General features: G+C 39.3%; 1 protein-coding gene across 1 annotated transcript in view; it reads left to right on the forward strand.

Annotated features, from left to right (window-relative positions):
- Positions 1-17,513, forward strand: part of LOC140196676 (uncharacterized) — a 150,813-nt gene that overhangs the window by 66,550 nt on the left and 66,750 nt on the right. The window contains exons 14-19 of the mRNA XM_072256282.1: positions 2,017-2,148; positions 7,050-7,106; positions 7,472-7,654; positions 8,458-8,509; positions 13,481-13,623; positions 16,842-17,048. Of these exons, the coding sequence (XP_072112383.1) occupies positions 2,017-2,148; positions 7,050-7,106; positions 7,472-7,654; positions 8,458-8,509; positions 13,481-13,623; positions 16,842-17,048 (774 nt within the window). The remainder of the gene's footprint in view (positions 1-2,016; positions 2,149-7,049; positions 7,107-7,471; positions 7,655-8,457; positions 8,510-13,480; positions 13,624-16,841; positions 17,049-17,513) is intronic.

A 17,513-nucleotide genomic window follows, 5' to 3' on the forward strand; every position in this document is an offset into this window, starting at 1 on the left:
CAACTTTCCTGATGTCTAACGTCAGTGTGGTTCCACCTGTTCAATTTATCCTTCGTAGTCATGGTCCCTTGATCCTAAACTAACTTAAGGGATTGACTTGGGATTCTTATTGTTAATTACTTTCTCATGTAGAAGAGTGCGAAAGAAAGGTCCTATTCATCTAGCTTCTTTCATACCCTTTAGTCTTCCACTTCAACAAATGAAGCACTTCTGAAATATAGACATAATTGTTAGTTAGGAAACATCGCAAGCCATTTGGACACAATGGTACTCAGCAAACAGAAGCAGATAAGGTGTCCTTAACTATATTGAATAATAAATATTGGATGACCCTGTTCCTTTTGATAAGTATCAAGAAATCTTATGCAAACGAGAGAAAATCTGCAGATGCTGAAAACCTAAGCAACACACACAAAATGCTGGAGGAACTCAGCAGGCCAGGAAGCATCTATGGAAAAAAGTACAGTCAACACTTTGGGCCGAGACCCTTCAGCAGGACTGGAGAAAAAAAAGATGAGGGGCAGAGTTAAAAGGTGGGGGGAGGAGAGAGAGAAACACAAGGTAATAGGTGAAACTGGGGGGGGGCAGGGGGGGTGAAGTAAAGAGCTGGGAAGTTGATTGGTGAAAGAGATACAGGGCTGGAGAAGGGGGAATCTAACAGGAGAGAACAGAAGGCCATGGAAGAAAGGAAAGGAGGGAGGAGCACCAGAAGGAGATAATGGGTGGGCAAGGAGATAAGGTGAGGGAGGGAAAAGGGGATGGGAAATGGTGAAGGGGGTGGGGTGGGGGCACTAGTGGAAGTTGAGAAATTGATGTTCATGCCATCAGGTTGGAGGCTACCCAGACAGAATATAAGGTGTTGTTCCTCCAACCTGAGTGTGGCCTCATCATGACAGTAGAGGAGGCCATGGATAGACATATTGGGAATAGGAATGTGAAGTGGAATTAAAATGGGTGGACCCTGGGAGATCCCATTTTTTTCTGATCTTTTGCATCTACCAGAGAACCAGAGAAGACAGAAAAATCTTTGGTTTAACTTCAGTGTGAAAGGCATCACTTCCAATAATGAGGCAATTCATTGTTACCACACTTAATATTTGCCTAGGTCCTGTTCTCAAATCTCTGCTATTACCTTTGACCCCATTGTACAGGATTAAGAGTTCTATTTTTTATTAATTGAATCAGAACTAACATGAAAATGTACTACTAAATGTATCCAGTGTTTGGAAAGTATTCAAAGAATCATAATCATTCAGCATGAAAATGAGCCCTTTGGTCCTTCAAGTCCACATTGATCATCAAACATAACTTGCGTTAATACTACAACAATTCCAATTTGTTCTCCCCACATTCCCCTCAAAATTCCCAACCCCACCTCCAATGTTCTACACTCTCTTAGGGAATTTATACCACCCAATTAACTTGGAACATCTTTGGGACGTGGGAGGAAATTCGAGCACCTGGTGGACACCCACAAGGTATTATAGGAAAGTGTGCAAACTCCACAGAGACAGCACTAAGCTCAGGATTGAACCTCGTCACTGGAGCTGTGAGCAACGTATCTGCTGCTGCCTAGTCTTCCTCAGCAACAGATGAAAAGGGAAATGACTGAGCCTACTTTGTTTTATACCTTCATTGAAACCTACCTTCAAAATCTGGAAGCCATATCGATAACAGATAACAGTATTTCAATTCAAGAAACATTAAAGTTCTGGATATGAACACTGAGGGAGTATCAACCTTTGCATTTCATTAAACCACCTGATTAAAAGCACAGAATTGCAAGTTGAAATGCATTTACTCTGCACAAGGGTTGTTACCACAACCAGATTAAAAGACAGGCTGGAATACATTCTCATATGTTTGCATCAATATAGAAAATGATACTGTTCATATTGGAGCAGCAGGGAGCAATGTGTGGTAGAATATTTTGTACTATATTAAATTTATTTAAGCAAGCATCGTTACTGAGTGAAAAGCTAATGTTCACTGTACATGTGCATTGTTACTTTGTAGTCCAAAGCCGAAATGGATTTAAAGATGGAAAACTACTGCATGAAAGGTCAAATTGATGCTTTGGCAGAACACGTCAATAATGCAGAGAATTTCAGAGCAAGATGTAATGAAATGAAAAGTGGGACTGATGTAGTAAGTCAAACAATTATTTTTCCATTGCAGACCCCACCAGCTTTAATGGTGTTTACAATCCAACAAAATAATACCTTGGAAGAATATTCCATTTTATATATAAACTCCGTGGCCACTGATTGTCTGTTCATGATCTTCTGCTACTGAACCCCATCCACTTTGATGTGTTGTGCACTCAGAGATGCTCTTCTGCACACCACAAATTATAACACATGGTTACTTGTGTTGCTGTTGCCTTCCTGTCAGGTTAAACCAGTCTGGCCACTCTTCTCTGACCTCTCTCATTGACAAGGCATTTTCGCCTCAGAACTACCACACACTGGATTTTTTTTGTTTGTTTTTGCACCATTCTCTGTAAACCCTAGAGACTATTCTGTGTAAAAATCCCAAGAGATCAGCAGTTTCTGAGTTATTCAAATCACTTCATCTGGCACCAACAATCATTCCATGGTTAAAGTCTCAGATTACATTTCTTCCCCTTTGGTGTGTGGTCCAAAACAGCTGAACCTTTTGACAATATCTGCATGCTTTTATACGTTAAGCTGCTGCCACATGATTGGCTGATGAAATATTTATATTAATGAGCAGGGGTACATAATAAAGTGGCCACTGAGTGTATTTTTAAAAAGCACAAGATATTAAAAAATCATTATTTTGTAACAATACTACAACATTTGATCAGAATTTTGATCTTTGCTGTGATGGATTACAGTTTCCAACTCTATCAACACATCCCTTTCTGATTGTTGGTATTTCAGTTGTGCGGCTCTAGTGTTTTACTTCACCTTTAATATTCGCGTGAAGTACAAAGGTTGAAAAGAAGTTGATTATCAGAAAGATTTATGCTTTTCTTATACTGAAACAAAATCGGTTCAGAATATCATAAATCTTTCTCCCATAATCGAAAAAATCCTCTAGCTACTGTCGGTATTGATATTTCCACAGATAGCAAACAGAGAGTTTGCCTTTTGAAACATGTTGCTGAGTGTGAGTCATTTGTAACACTGAAATGATCTGAACCTTAGACCTTCCAATGTTTTGTGAAGCTGCAGTTTATCAATGGTGCCAGCAATTCATGTCTGATTTTCCCCTCCCCCAGTCCCCATGCTCCTTGTCTAGCATAGTCTTCCATCTGTGCACAACCTCATTGCAATTCGTACCTTGATTGATGATTACTTCTTAAAGTTTACTCGTTTTCTTTCAAACCACTTATAATTAATGAAGTTTGTATCTAAAGTGACTTATTGATACTTAAGTTTACTTATAGTATACTTATTAAAAGGTAGAAAAATAAATTTATATTACACACTGCAAAAATATATTGTAGCCAAGTGAATAATTTGAAGTGTTGACATTATGCAGAATGGGGAATCCGGCTGCCTGTGTCAGAATAAAAGTCAGACTTATTATCACAGTCTTATATGACATGCAACTTGTTGCCTTGTGGCAGCAGTGCAATACCAAGAAATAGATAAATCGTGCAAAAAAGGGAACAATGAGGTAGTATTCCATTCCGAAATCTGATGATGGAGAGGAAGAAGCTGTGCCTGAATCATTGAGAGTGGGTCTTCAGGCACCTATACTCTCTCCCTGATGAGAAGAGGGTACGTCCTGGATGGTGAGGAGCGTTGTGCCCATGAGGGATTTGGCTAAGTCCACAATCCTCTGCAGCCTTTTGCGATCTTGTGCAATGGAGCTGCTATACCCGGTTGTGATGTAACCATTCAGAATGCTCTCCATCATACATCTATAGGAATTAGTGAGAGTCTTTGGTGACATAACAAATCTTCTCAAACTTCTAACAAAGTAGAGCCACTTATGTGCATTCTTCTTGATTGCATGAAGAACCACAGAGCCCAGAACAGATCCTCTGAGATGTTGACACCCAAGTACTTAAAGCTGCCTGTATGTGTGCAGCAGGGTCACAAGTGAGGCGGGCTGTTTAATGGGGAAAGGCTGGTGGGGCTAGACTTGTATATAAGTAACACACACAAAATACTGGACGAATTCAGCAGGCCAGGCAGCCTCTATGGAAAAGAGTACAGTTAATGTTTCAGGCCGAGATCCTACAGCTGCCTGGCCTGCTGAGTACCTCCAGGTTTTTGTGTTGCATGGATTTCCGGCATCTGTAGATTTTCTCTTGTGTGTAGATTTGTATCTATCTGTGTTTAAAGGAGTTAAAGGGCGCTTGACTGAGATATGCAAGGTCCTGAGCATGTTGACGGGGTGTGTATAAAGAGGATGTTTCCTTGTGTGGGAGAATCTAGAACTAGAGACACGGTTTAAAAATAAAAGGCTGCTTTATTTTTCTGAGAAGATCTTGAATCATTGACAAAAAAATACTGAAAATATTGAGGAACTCAGTCAATCGAGCAGCATTTATGGAAAGACAAACATGCCAATATATTGGATTAAGAACCCTTCCTCAAAACTGATATTTGGAATTCTTTTCCTCAAAGGTTGATGGAAGCTGAGTCATTTTTGAGGTAGAGGTAGAAAGATTCTTCATTTGCTAGGAGGTGAAATGTTACCATGGGTATATTGATGTTTGTAGTTGGTGTTACAGTTAAATCAATAATAAATTATACAGCATTGGATTGTGCCCTTTAGCCGATGGTTTTCTGCTAACCATGATGCAAATATAATCAGAATCTGAATCAGCTTTAAGATCACTAGCATATGTTGTGAATTTTTGCTGTTAAGTGGCTGCAGTACATTACAACACATAACAATATAAAATGTAAATTATAATAAGTATATATACATGTTTAAAGTCAAATTAAATAAGAAATGCAAAAAGAGAAAAATTAAGTAGTGAGAGTGTTCATGGGTTCAATGTCCATTCAGAAATCTGATGGAAGAGAGGAAGAAGCTATTCCTGAATGTTGAATGTATGCCTTTAGGCTCCTATACCTCCTCCCTTATCAATGAGAAGAGGGCATGCCCTGGGTGATGGGGGTCCTCATTGATGTACACTACCTTTTTGAGGCATCGTTCCTTGAAGATTTCCAGGATACTGGGGAGACTAGTGCCCATGATGGAGCTGATAGAGTTCTCGAATTTCTACAGCTTATTTCGATCCGGTACAGTGCCAACCCCCTCCCTCATACCAGACAGTAGTGCAGCCAGTTAGAATATTCTCCATGGTACTTATGTAGAAATTTGCAGGTGTCTTTGATGGCATACTAAATCTCCTCAAACTCCTAATGAAATATAGCCGCTGTTGTGCCTTCCTTGAAACTACATCAAAATGTGGGCCCAGGACAGATCCTCAGAAATTCTGACACCCAGAAACATGAAATTGCTCACCCTTTCCTCTTCTGATGCCTCAATGAATACTGCTGTGTGTCCCCTCACCTTATGCTTTCTGAAGTGCAAAATCAAAGTTTTGATCTTACTGATGTTGAGTGCAAGGTTATTACTGTGATGCCACTCAACCAGCTGATCCTATCTGCCAGCAAATGGTCTATTGCCCTTCATCCCCTGCCTGTTCAATGCCACTTAAATGTTGCTTCTGCCAACCCCCCTGGCAGTGCATTCCAGGCAGCTACCACTCTCCGTATACAAAAAAAAACCTTGTGAGTCTACTTTAATCTTTCTTCCTTTCACTTTAAATATATGCTGTCTGGAATTTAATATTTCTACCCTGGAGGAAAAAAAGACTGTGGCTAATAACCCTATCTATGCCTCTCATAATTTAATATACAGTAGTTTATTGGGTTGCCCCTCAGCATTCCAATTGCCCAACGTCCTTCGTCAAAGTCGTTATTGCAGTTCAACTGACTTTAACATTTTGACCCAAGCAGTTTTGATGACTCAAAATGGTTTCCCACCACTGGCAATACACTTCTATGTTCCCTTTGAACTACTGACTGAAAATTCCCCTAAGCTCTTCCTTTCTCTCTCAGTCACCTCTTAAAAAAAACAAATCTCCACACGTGTCTCTTTGTCCCAGTTTTAAATCATCTATTGTGATTTCCTCCTCCTCGGCATGGCATTTGTTTCTATGTAACCTAGGATTTTATTTTACATTAAGCACGTTTGTGTGGAAATTGCTATTTTTCAGAACTGTTTAGTAGGTTAGTAGGTCAGAAATTCAGGTTAGAAAACAACTTGTCTTATGCAGGTGAACTTTTTTCCCACCTTGGATATGGGCATAATGGGAGAATTGAGGCCATGTTGATCCTGGAGCTGTTTGCTCTGCAGTTGTGCTATCTAAAGGGGACCTCACTGACCGTGCTTTAGCCCGGTACTGAAAACTTGACTCAGGCAGGTCCAGCCTTATTTATGTATTACAGGGTCAAGTTCAGACTTCAAAGTGGTTTGATATCATTCTATTACCATTGTACCAGTCTTCATAGTCTTGCTGTCCTTACCGGACTCATGCCAGGCACCAATCACTGAAGCCCACCCCTCATTTCACAATGGTTCTATGATCATAACAATGGTTGGTGCACATGCAATGACTGATAAACACATCTCTTCCATAGATAAGGAAATTCTCAGTTTTTCCCACATCGCCTTTGCTCCAAATACTTGGGAATGCAGGAACTTTGATGCTAACTTTTACCAATGTGATGTTTAATTCTTCAGAAACTTTACCAAGCCATGTTGTTTTCCTCCATTTTGCAAGGGACAACCTGAATGGACACTGCTGCCAGACTGCAGATGTTCCCTGGTTTGTTAGGGCTGCACTAGTTCTCTGTGTGCTACCTTTGTCCCCTTGTTCAAATGCAGCAATCCTGTTTAATCATTGGACTCGATTTTGGGGTCAGTTGTTTCTTACTCCTCAGTATATGAATACTTTGGGACATCATCCAATACATTATGAACGTTATAGAAATATTGCAATTTAAGACAATATTCATCAATTTAAAACAAAGTTTGTTTTTTTTTCCCAGTTTGAGAGACTACAGAATGAAAATGCAAAAGCCAAGTTGCTGATAGCTCCACTCAAGGTATCGTGGGTTCAATAAGCAGTTCACAAAGCTGATGTTTTTATGACATTTAATTTGTTATCACAAGATACATTTTTATTTATTTCTGCTTTCTTCAGCCTTTTTTCTCCCATTTTCTCTGTAGTTTTACACAGTATTAAATCTGTCCTTTTTACTTATTCAGCAATGTACTTAAGATGCTGCAGTGGTTTGGGAAAGCCCTCAATAAAAGTTCAAAGTAGATTTTTATATGTTACCTTGAGATTCAGTTTCTTACAGGCATTTCTAGGGAAAAAAGAAACGTTTTAGAATTCTATGAGAAACTATACATAAACAGAAAAAGGCTGGCAAACGCATGTAATATCTCACTTGTGTTTCACCTACAGGCAAAGCTGTCCTGCCTGATTCAGAAATGCCTTTGCAGAAACAGTCTGATTGTACATTTAGTGAGGGAACTTTACCAGCGCGGCTTTCCCAATGCCAGTTTGATTGAAGAGGCTGAAGATATGTTGAATGACACGGCAATCCTGGAGTACACCCGCATGTTTCTGCCACCACATTGCCAACAGGTAGGAGGCTGGGTGTGCGCAGCAGGCAGCCTTCTGTCAATATGCGTTTGTAAATCCTTTTTCTGAAGTATTTTGAGTCATTTCCATCCATTGGAGGCACATTATAAATTCAAGTTACTGTTTTTGATAAGCAAAATTAATGCGAGAGCCTTCTGAACTAATAATGTTGCATTAGAATGCCTTTTAATGTTACAGCTCCATATAAAAGAGACAGATTGAGCACCCTTACCCTATGCCATATTCAGCAGAGCCTCGCCAGGTATTAAAAAACCCACTCACCATACTGTCATGTCCATTTATTCCCATTTCCCCCATGTGTATGCCACGTTTCCCTGTATCCCATGATTCAAATCTACTTCAATCATTGTGTGTGCCGATGAGTTTCACATCCTCATCACTCTGCACTGAAAATTCTCCTAAATTTTTTGTTTAGTTATTGCCTTCTAGTCATGGTCATTTGTTACAGATTCATTTGCAATGGAATTTTTCACTCAATAGTGTCTTAATAATAAAAAGTTGATGGTTTTCTATTTTCCAGAGGAAAGATTTACATTCTGGTAAACTTTTGACCTTGTAGACAGTGAATACATTTCAAAAGTTTCATGTCTGTAAAGTCTTTCACAACGTCTGGAAAAGCAATGCATAAAATGCCACATCAATGCAAATCTTTACTTTCCTCCCTAATAGTTACATCCTTTTCATCCAGGATGGATTGGGTAAAAGAACAAAGTCTCCCAAATCATGTAGAAAAGGGCAGTTTGACTTCTAATCTTCCCTAACTTAATTATGGTCCTTTGTTTTAGCAGAACTGGAACAATAATTCATCACCAGCTGGAATTTCTAAACAAGATCAAGGTCAGTAATGGGTATTTTAATTACATTAAAGAAAAATCATCTTCTCTATATAAGAAGCTTAGTTCAAATTTAGTTCAAAATAAATAATTGGAATTTGTATGTATGTAATCAACAATGAGGGTTGGCAGTGACTGACTGATATTTTTCCCTAGCTCACCTGCCCCCACTGAAACTAATGTCACGTAATGCCATTCCACTTGGCATTACTGCGCCAGGCCTGAGAGGTAACCTGTTCCCTGAGGTCACCCATTCCTAGGTGTTGGAAAGCATTGTACATTGCTTTGTAAGGATTCTGATGTTCTGCCTACCAGTGAAGAACTGTAGATAGCCAAGTCTAACTCAGATCCTTCAAGAAATAATATTATGGCTACAAATTGGTTAGGCTGCATTATTCTATGATAAATGAAATGAAATGTTGGCAGCTGTGTAACTAATCCATTCAGAGATTGAAAACAAATTGCTAGTGGATCTTAACAGGTTGATCAGTATCTATGCAAGGTCTCAACCTGAAACATTTTCAATTCCTACCAGCCCCTCCCCCCACCCTCATAGATGCTGGTTGACCCACTGACTTCCTCCAGCAATTCATTTTACTGTGCTCCAGATTCCTGCATTTGCTGTCCCTTGTGTCTCTATTCAACAATTAAGGTAATTTCACTCCATCCCGTGAGGTATGATAAGATAAACAAGTTTGATTAAGTGAAGCATAAAGCAGAATAACCTCTGAGCAGTCAAAAGCCAGATTGTTCTTTGTATATTTATTATCTTAGAAATGAGCTTCAAATCTTAGTACAAGAACATCTCCCTCTTCATTAGTCCATTTCACTCATTTACATATATGGTTTAAACTATATTCATTAAATTATTGAAAACATTTTTGAAACTTTTTATAGTCATAGAGAAGTACAGCACAGAAACAGGCCCTTCAGTCCATCTAGTTCATGCCAAAACTATTTCAACTACCTACTCCCAACAATATGCATTGGGACCATAGCTCTTCACACCCCTACTAACAATGTACCTGTCCAAACTTCTCTTAAATGTTGAAATCGAGCTCGCATACACCACTTGTGCTGGCAGCTTATTCCACACTCTCATGACCCTCTGAGCGAAGAAGCCTCCCCTCATGTTCCCCTTAATCTTCTCAATTTTCACCCTTAACCCATGACCTGTGGTTGTAGTCTCACCCAACCTCGGGGAAAAAAAGCCTGCTTGCATTTGCACTATGTATAACCCCTTTAAAAACATCTGGGGCTCAAAGAGTCCTGTTATGAGGAAGAAACATCGTGCTAGTTAAAGGTGCTATGCTCTGCTTCTAAAGTAGGGATATATACATTTCTTAGTGTGATACTGAGCTATATAGAGCACAAAAGCACCCACAGGTTTTCAGAGCAACACACGGAAACTACTGGAGGAACAACAGGCCAGGCAGCATCTATGGAAAATAGTACAGTCAACATTTCAGGCTGAGACCCTTCATCAGGACTGGAGAAAAAAAATGAGAAGTCAGAGGAAGAAGGTGGGGGGAGTGGAGAAAGAAGGTGGGGGGAGTGGAGGAAGAAATACAAGTCGTAGATGATAGGTGAATCCGGGAGAGGGGAGAGGTGAAGTAAAGACCTGGGAAGCTGTTTGGTGAAAGAGGTAGAGGGCTGGAGAAGGGGGAATCTGATTGGGGAAGATGGAAGGTCATGTTTTTCAGAATTGGCAGAGATTGTGTTTGGAGTAATACATTTATAGTTCTGTTGAAGATTTCTTTTAGCCTCATGTCTTGTATTCATAGCTACTGTGTTCTAACTTCACTCCTACTCAAATTGCTTACACCACCCTTTAAAGTCCTCCCTTTTGCTCAAATTTTCTTAATGAATTAATTATTTTCTAATTTCCAGAAAAACAGTCTGCACCTGTTCAATCTTTTAAGGAGTACTTCAGTTATCACATTGACCTGATGTTTTGGGTAGCTGGGAGTTGTATGTACATTCTGCCTTAGGCATATTTTAACTTTTTCAGTGTTAAGCTGTAAAGGGGAATGGAAAGGAAACAACAATAGTCAGTGTCAAATTTATTTTAAAATATTGATTTATTTGAAAATATAGTAGTATTGAATGATTTATATCATTTGTTTTATAAATACCTGTCCTGACTCAGATTAAACTATTCAGCCAGGTGTTGGTTGGGTTTGATACTTTTGTTCTATACATATAACTAAGACCATAAGATATGGAGCAGATTTAAGCGATTTGGCCCATTGAGTTTGCTCTGCCATTTCATCGCAGCTGATCCATTTTTCCTTTCAGCCCTAATCTCCTGTCTCCTTCTGTATCCCTTCATGCCCTGACCAGTCAAGAACATGGCCTAAATATACATAAGGGCTTGGCCTCCACAACTGCCTGTGACAGTGAATTCCACAGATTCACTACTCTCTGGCTGTAGAAATTCCTTCTCATCTCTGTTCTAAAAGGACCCTCATCTATTCTAAGGCTGTGTCCTCTGGTCTTAGACACTCCCACCATAGTAAACATTCTCTCCACATCCACTCTATCAAGGCCTTTCACCATTCGATAGGTTTCAATCTCCTGAATTCCAGTGACTACAGGCCTAGAGTCATCAAACACTCTTCATATGACAAGCCATTCAATCTTCGAATCATTTTTGTGAATTTCCTCTGAACCCTTTCCAGTTTCAGCACATCATTTCTAAGATAAAGGGTCCAAAACTGCTCACAATTCTCCAGGTGAGGTCTCACCAGTGCTTTATAAAGTCTCAATATTACATCCTTGCTTTTATATTCTAGTCCTCTTGAAATGAACGCTAACATCACATTTGCCTTCCTCACCAGGCTCAACCTGAAAATTAACTTTAAGAGAATCCTGCACAAGGACTCCCAAATCCCTTTGTACCTCAGATTTTTGTATTTTCTCTCCATTTAGAAGATAGTCAACACTTTCATTTCTTTTTCCAAAGTGCATGACCATACATTTCCCGATACTGTATTCCATCTGACACTTCTTTGTCCATTTTCCTAATCTGTCTTAAGTCCTTCTGTAGACTCTCTGCTTCCTCAAAACTACCTGCCTCTCTACTTATCTTCGTATCATCACAAACTTTGCGACAAAGTCATTAATTCTCTCATTCAAATCATTGGCATATAACGTAAAAAGAACTGGTCCCAACACAGACCCCTGTGGTTCACCGCTGGTCACTGACAGCTGACTAGAAAAGGCTCCCTTTATTCCCACTTGTTGCCTCCTGCCAACAAGCTAATAAGCGTAGCAATGAGAAAATATACAAAGCTAGAAACTCAATTGCATTGAGTTGTTAGGATTTTGCAATTGAAATTATTTTCTTTCATAGAGTAGATGGGGATTTTGGGCTGAATTGGTCTACATGTGTTCGCAGAAGATCTTTTCACTATTTCTAAGTATCTCAGATGACCAGAGGCTTTAAAACACCTTTTTTTTAAAGTTTTAAAGTGATAAGTTATTTCATAACACTATTTTAATTAATTAATAGCAGGTATATACTGAGGTTGTGAAAATTAAGCAAAAGTCTAGTTAACCATACCTATTGATCCTCAAAAACAAATGATGTGTGAAATGTGGCTGGTGTACAGTTGAGGATCCAGATATGAAGTATACATGTGCAGATATGAAATCCCTCCGTGCACAGTGCCTGCCTGGTAATTCCCTATGGATCGATCAAATAGCTGACATCTTTTCTCATGCAATAGCTATTTTTGTGTCAATTTGCACACATTAGGATTATAATTTCCATGTAGGAAAATATGAGATGTTATTTTTATACTTTACTCCCTCTGGAACACTGCATGGATGGTTATCCCAGATCAACCATCAATGGTCATTCCCAAGAAAATTCAACCTTCCCAATGCAACAATGGATCCATTTGAGGTGATTCCCAGTACTCACATCAATTCCTTCCACTCCAACTTCTTCAGCCCTCCAGCAGTCTAACCACCGAACTGCAGAATTCACCCAAGACTCATGTTGAAGGCCTCAATCTGCAGTGCCCCTCTTCCAGGATTTCACCCTATTTCCATTCCCAATCCTTGGCCAATCATTGACCTGACTACTTGTCTAATCATTAGCTTAATTCTTCTTCCTTTCTCTTCTACTTCTGATCATATGAGCATAGCTCCATTTCTCTTCCGGACCATCCTGCATACGGTTCCATTCTCCCTACCTTCAGGCCCAGGATACACTCTGATTGAAGGCTAAATCTGACTGTGCACTTGCTTGTCAGTCATCCAGCTCCTTCTGAAACCAAACTTGGGTAGACCTGTTTGTTTTCTAGATGGTGTGCAGCATTCATACCCAAGGCTATTGGCTGACCATCATCAACCTTTGGCCTGAAGTGCAACTGAAGTCTGGCATGGACACTCTATAATTTCTCAATCACCGTGCAATCATTGCAATGAATTTTTTATAAATCTTTGTTTTTGAGGAGCTATGTCACTAAGACCTCCCTGCCTTAACTTTTAATCTCATTTTCTATCTGATTCTTTTGCTGCCACCTCTGTTGACTGTAGATAGCCAGTTTCTGCACCAGGTAGCATCTAGAACTAAAGTAAAACAGACCATGTTGGACAGAGAAACAGCATTTATATTTCAGATTAATGATGCTTTCTCTCTGCCCACTAACTGTCCTGCTGATTATTTCCAATATTTGCTGCTCTTATTTCAGAATTCTGTACTATTTTGCTTTAGCATTCAGATGGGCCAATCTCCATTACGTCATCAACCAGAGCACTGTAAACATAAGTGTGGTTGTTGTGCAGAGTGGAACAGATTTCCTGCCTTAAAAAGGCAGCTTTTCAGCATTAATTTAAAATGCACAAAATAACTGACATAAAACTATTTTATGTTTCTGGAAGTCATAAAGAAAAATACACACTGAAAAATAGAATTAAATTAGGCATTTGTATTGAAGAGTTGTTATCTATATATTAATTGTAGGTTTCAGTCCTTGTTTTTCAAGCTCTGTCCCTCACGGAAGCCAAGGCTTTGCTGATTACAGAGCATCTTTGACCCACAGGGCATGTGTGGCCACTGCTGACTATCACCCTAATCCTAACATGCCCCACACTGTGCTGCCAGTGGTAAGTAATTTTGTTTACTCCTTCCGCTTCCTCAAGCCCTTTGATATTATATTTATAACCACACAGAACAAAGCTAGTAGGGGGATCAGGACCACATAGTGCAATCTTATTAGCCCCATTACACCACTCCTACTAAAGGAAAATTAACAGTGACCAGTATTTCCTTAGCCTCAGCCCACCTTCTTTCTACAAAGCAGCTAAAATAATTTTCTTGCGATGAATTGTGATGCATAACGATGAAATGCAATGGTGAGGAATAAAAATGTGGCTTGTTTATACCCCTCCTGCTGCACAAAAATTTTCCCTTATAAATCAGAAAATCTGCTGAATGAATTGAAAACTGTTCAGGCCAGCTGGTCAATGACTGGGTAATTGAAATGTTGGCAAATACTGGGTTCTATGCATGATCTTTGTAGCTCAGTATATAACATGGAGTTTTTTGTAGTTTTCATCTGTTTTTCCCTTTCTAGTGGAAGCCTATTAGTACCTAATGTTTAGATGTTAACAATATACAAGTTAGGCACAATTGTTTGGCCCATAGTAATCTTGGGCTGGTCAGATTCTCCCTTCTTGTTTGGGTTTTTTTATTAATTGTCAAGCAGAGAAATATAGATATTCCTCAATTAATTATAACATGCCAAATGCAATAAATTAATGTATTCTGCAAATAATTGTACTTAATACAATCAAACTTCAAAAAGATCTCTAAAAAGATGGTTGCGTAAACAAATTCTTACTGCAAAGATTAGCACAGTTTAAAAAATTTACATATCGATCTCTTAAGCTGTCAGACTAATTCCACACTAAAAGTAAATTTACTAGAAGCTCTCATAACTGAAGATTGCAGACTAAACTATCCTAGATACTAATGAGATGAAAGACTCTCTTCCAATAGTCATAAAAGATTATAAGTGAAATTTAAACAGTCTTGTTAATTTCCTTTTTATGTGAGATTGTATTGGTACATATGTACATGATTTCGCTGCTTGCTATAAATAGAATAGGAAACCCAATGTTGCATTTCCTGCAGCCCTGAACATAATGACCAAAGGTGCTATTGATCCTCCACTCAAAAATCACAGATAATTCAGTACTCTTTAATTGGGAATAATTTCAGATTTAATTTCTTATTCTTAGAGGCCAATTAGTGGTTTTCCCTGCTTAATTCTGTAACTTGTATTTGTATATTGATCATTTGCATGGACAACACATGGTTCTTTTATCTTTTTCTATAAGGTATGTTACAGGTGATGACTTCTGAAGTTGGGCACTGAAGTGTTACAAGGATTATTCCTTAGTAATAATGATCAGAGAGGCACAGAGAGAATTTGTGATTACCAACAAGTACCTTTATTGTCTAAACTAACAAGCACGTGTATTCATACACAAAATACCTGTGTGCACACCCGCTCTGTTTCCCTGACTGTCCTGAATAGTCAAAGAAGAGAAAAGGTAACACTTGGGCAAAGGAGTCTACACTGGCCAGACATGCCTTGTAGTTATGATCCTCTCTCCACGTGTTCCACGTACAGTCACTCACACTTATACTGCGATGATTAATCTCTGGGGTTGTCACTACTTTGCATTTGAAGCCTCTGCTTTTATAGCCATTCCTTACCAGTTCAAATGTTGCATTTCAGTGTTATTGGCTATGGGTCATCTGACTGACCCATCACACCTTCTTATTGGCTCTGGTTCAGGCCAACATCCATTAATTGCCCTTCTTCCACAAATGACATCTGCTAGTTTTATGGCTCTTTGTTCTAAACTAGTTACCAAACCAGTAACCAGCTCAAATCACCCAGGGCAGACACAGACTCCAACACTCACAAACATGCATGTTACGTCTAACCAAAGAACACCTCACAAATAACTTCTTATTTGGGAATGACCTCTAGTCCAGCAGATTACCTGAAACATCATTGTGTCTATTTTAAAACACTGGTTCAGCCAAGTAACACCAGTTCATAAAATGAAGGATGTAGACCAGCTTCACAAAATGGTAGCCTCCATTCCCTTGACCCCATGGCAAGAACAAAGACAATTGGTCTGTCTGCTTCCACTGTCTTGATTCATTCAAATTCACTGATTTGTAGATTGCAGTTCTTTCTGGCCAGCAGAAGGGAACTGACGCACTGAAGGCCAGTGGGTTGAAGGCAGGGATGTTGAATGCAGGGGATTAAAGGCCCAAACTAGTGAAAACCAGATTGAAGGGGGGAAGTGGGGAAAGCAATGAAGGGTAGGAATTGGAAGGCAGAGACATTCAACATTGGATCAATGAAGATGGGTAGATTGAAGACCAAAATATGAAAGGTCAGGGACATTGAGGATCAGGCATAAAGTATCAGGAGATTGAAGGTCAGGACATGAGAGGTTGGGCACATTGTCAGATAGTAAGGGAAGTCCAGGGATGTGATGGGGTGAGGGTCCATTGAAGAGGACAGAGGAGTAAGATGTCAGAGACCGAAATCAGGAGGAGCAATTGCTATCAGAAGGTAGGAGTGAGGGCTGGGATGGGAGCAAAGATGAAGAAAAATCTTAAAGCAGCTTCTAACTTCCAGAAGGCTAATGCCTCTGATTCTTCACTACTGACTAGATAGGCTGGTGCCTATTAAATAACTATTGCCAAGATCTGCATCTATCTGAATGGTCTGTGTTGCTCTCAACCCTAGAATGTGCATATCAATTTTGTACATACACCCCACACTCCAACCGCATGCAACTCGGGCAAGTAGAGGAGCATATGCACATTTTTGAAGATGAGTGACCTCTACACAAAGGATCCACTCAGATTAATATTTGATTTTTAGATTAAATTCTTTTGCATACCAGACAAAGGCTCCATTTGCTCTGCGAAAGAATAATTTTACAACTGAATTGCTTGAAAGGCAGTCTTCAGTTTTTAGAATCCTGATTTAACACTTTACTTCATAGCTCCCAATTCAACTGCAGATCTTCAGCTCAGAGCTTTGAGGATATTCTTCACAGGGATCTTCAGAGCCATAACGGTATTTTTCTTCTGTCTCAGAAAGACAGATTTCAGCCAATTTTATAAGCTACACTTTCTACAAGAGAAAGTGCCTGTTGTTTTCAGCTGCCACTCAGATACCTTAATTAAATTTAACCTCAGACAGATAGGAATTGAATGTACTTAAATGAATACAACAATAAGCTTTATTATGAGATGTTATAAAATGTAATTTCTTCCCCCTCTTTAGCTGAGTCTAACTACTGGAGATTTTGTGCATGTCACTGGGATGGCAGACAGCCATGGGATGTACCCTGCTGAAGTAAACGGGAGACTCGGATTGGTTCCAGTTGCTCTTGTTGAGGAGATGGACAAGCTTCATCAACTGCCAAGTCCCAGAATGAGCAACCCCGGGAGAACCAAAGCAAAGAGGCAACAGCAGAGTAATAAACACCAGGTCAATAATTCTCAAATGATTTTGCTGAAATGTTAAAATCTTTAATTATGCTTCAAGATTGAAGGCAAACTATAAATAAAATCTGAAAGAAATAGTGATTTCGATTTTATTTTCTCTCTGCTTCCCCCTTTGGGAAAAATCTTGGATCCCATTTGGTACCTCGGGGAAGTGAAAAGCTGAAATTTTACTACAGCATGCCATCAATCATCAGTGTCAACCTCCAGCAGTGTAACTTTAGCAAGCCTGTAAGACCCCAGACAAGCAGAAAATAACTAGAGACTAATACTGGAATACTTTGGAGGCCGAGATTTCTATGATATTGTGACACTTGAATTGTTTTGTTACCTAATTTTTCAGATGTTGATTTCAATAAGTGAATTAGTAGCTTTGCAAGGACCTTGTAAGCTATTCACAAAATAACACAAATACATCAGATTGCTTAGAGCCAATGTTTGCTTGCTACAG

This window comes from Mobula birostris, chromosome 4 (assembly GCF_030028105.1).
Source record: "Mobula birostris isolate sMobBir1 chromosome 4, sMobBir1.hap1, whole genome shotgun sequence".
NCBI classification, from domain to species: Eukaryota; Metazoa; Chordata; class Chondrichthyes; order Myliobatiformes; family Myliobatidae; genus Mobula; species Mobula birostris.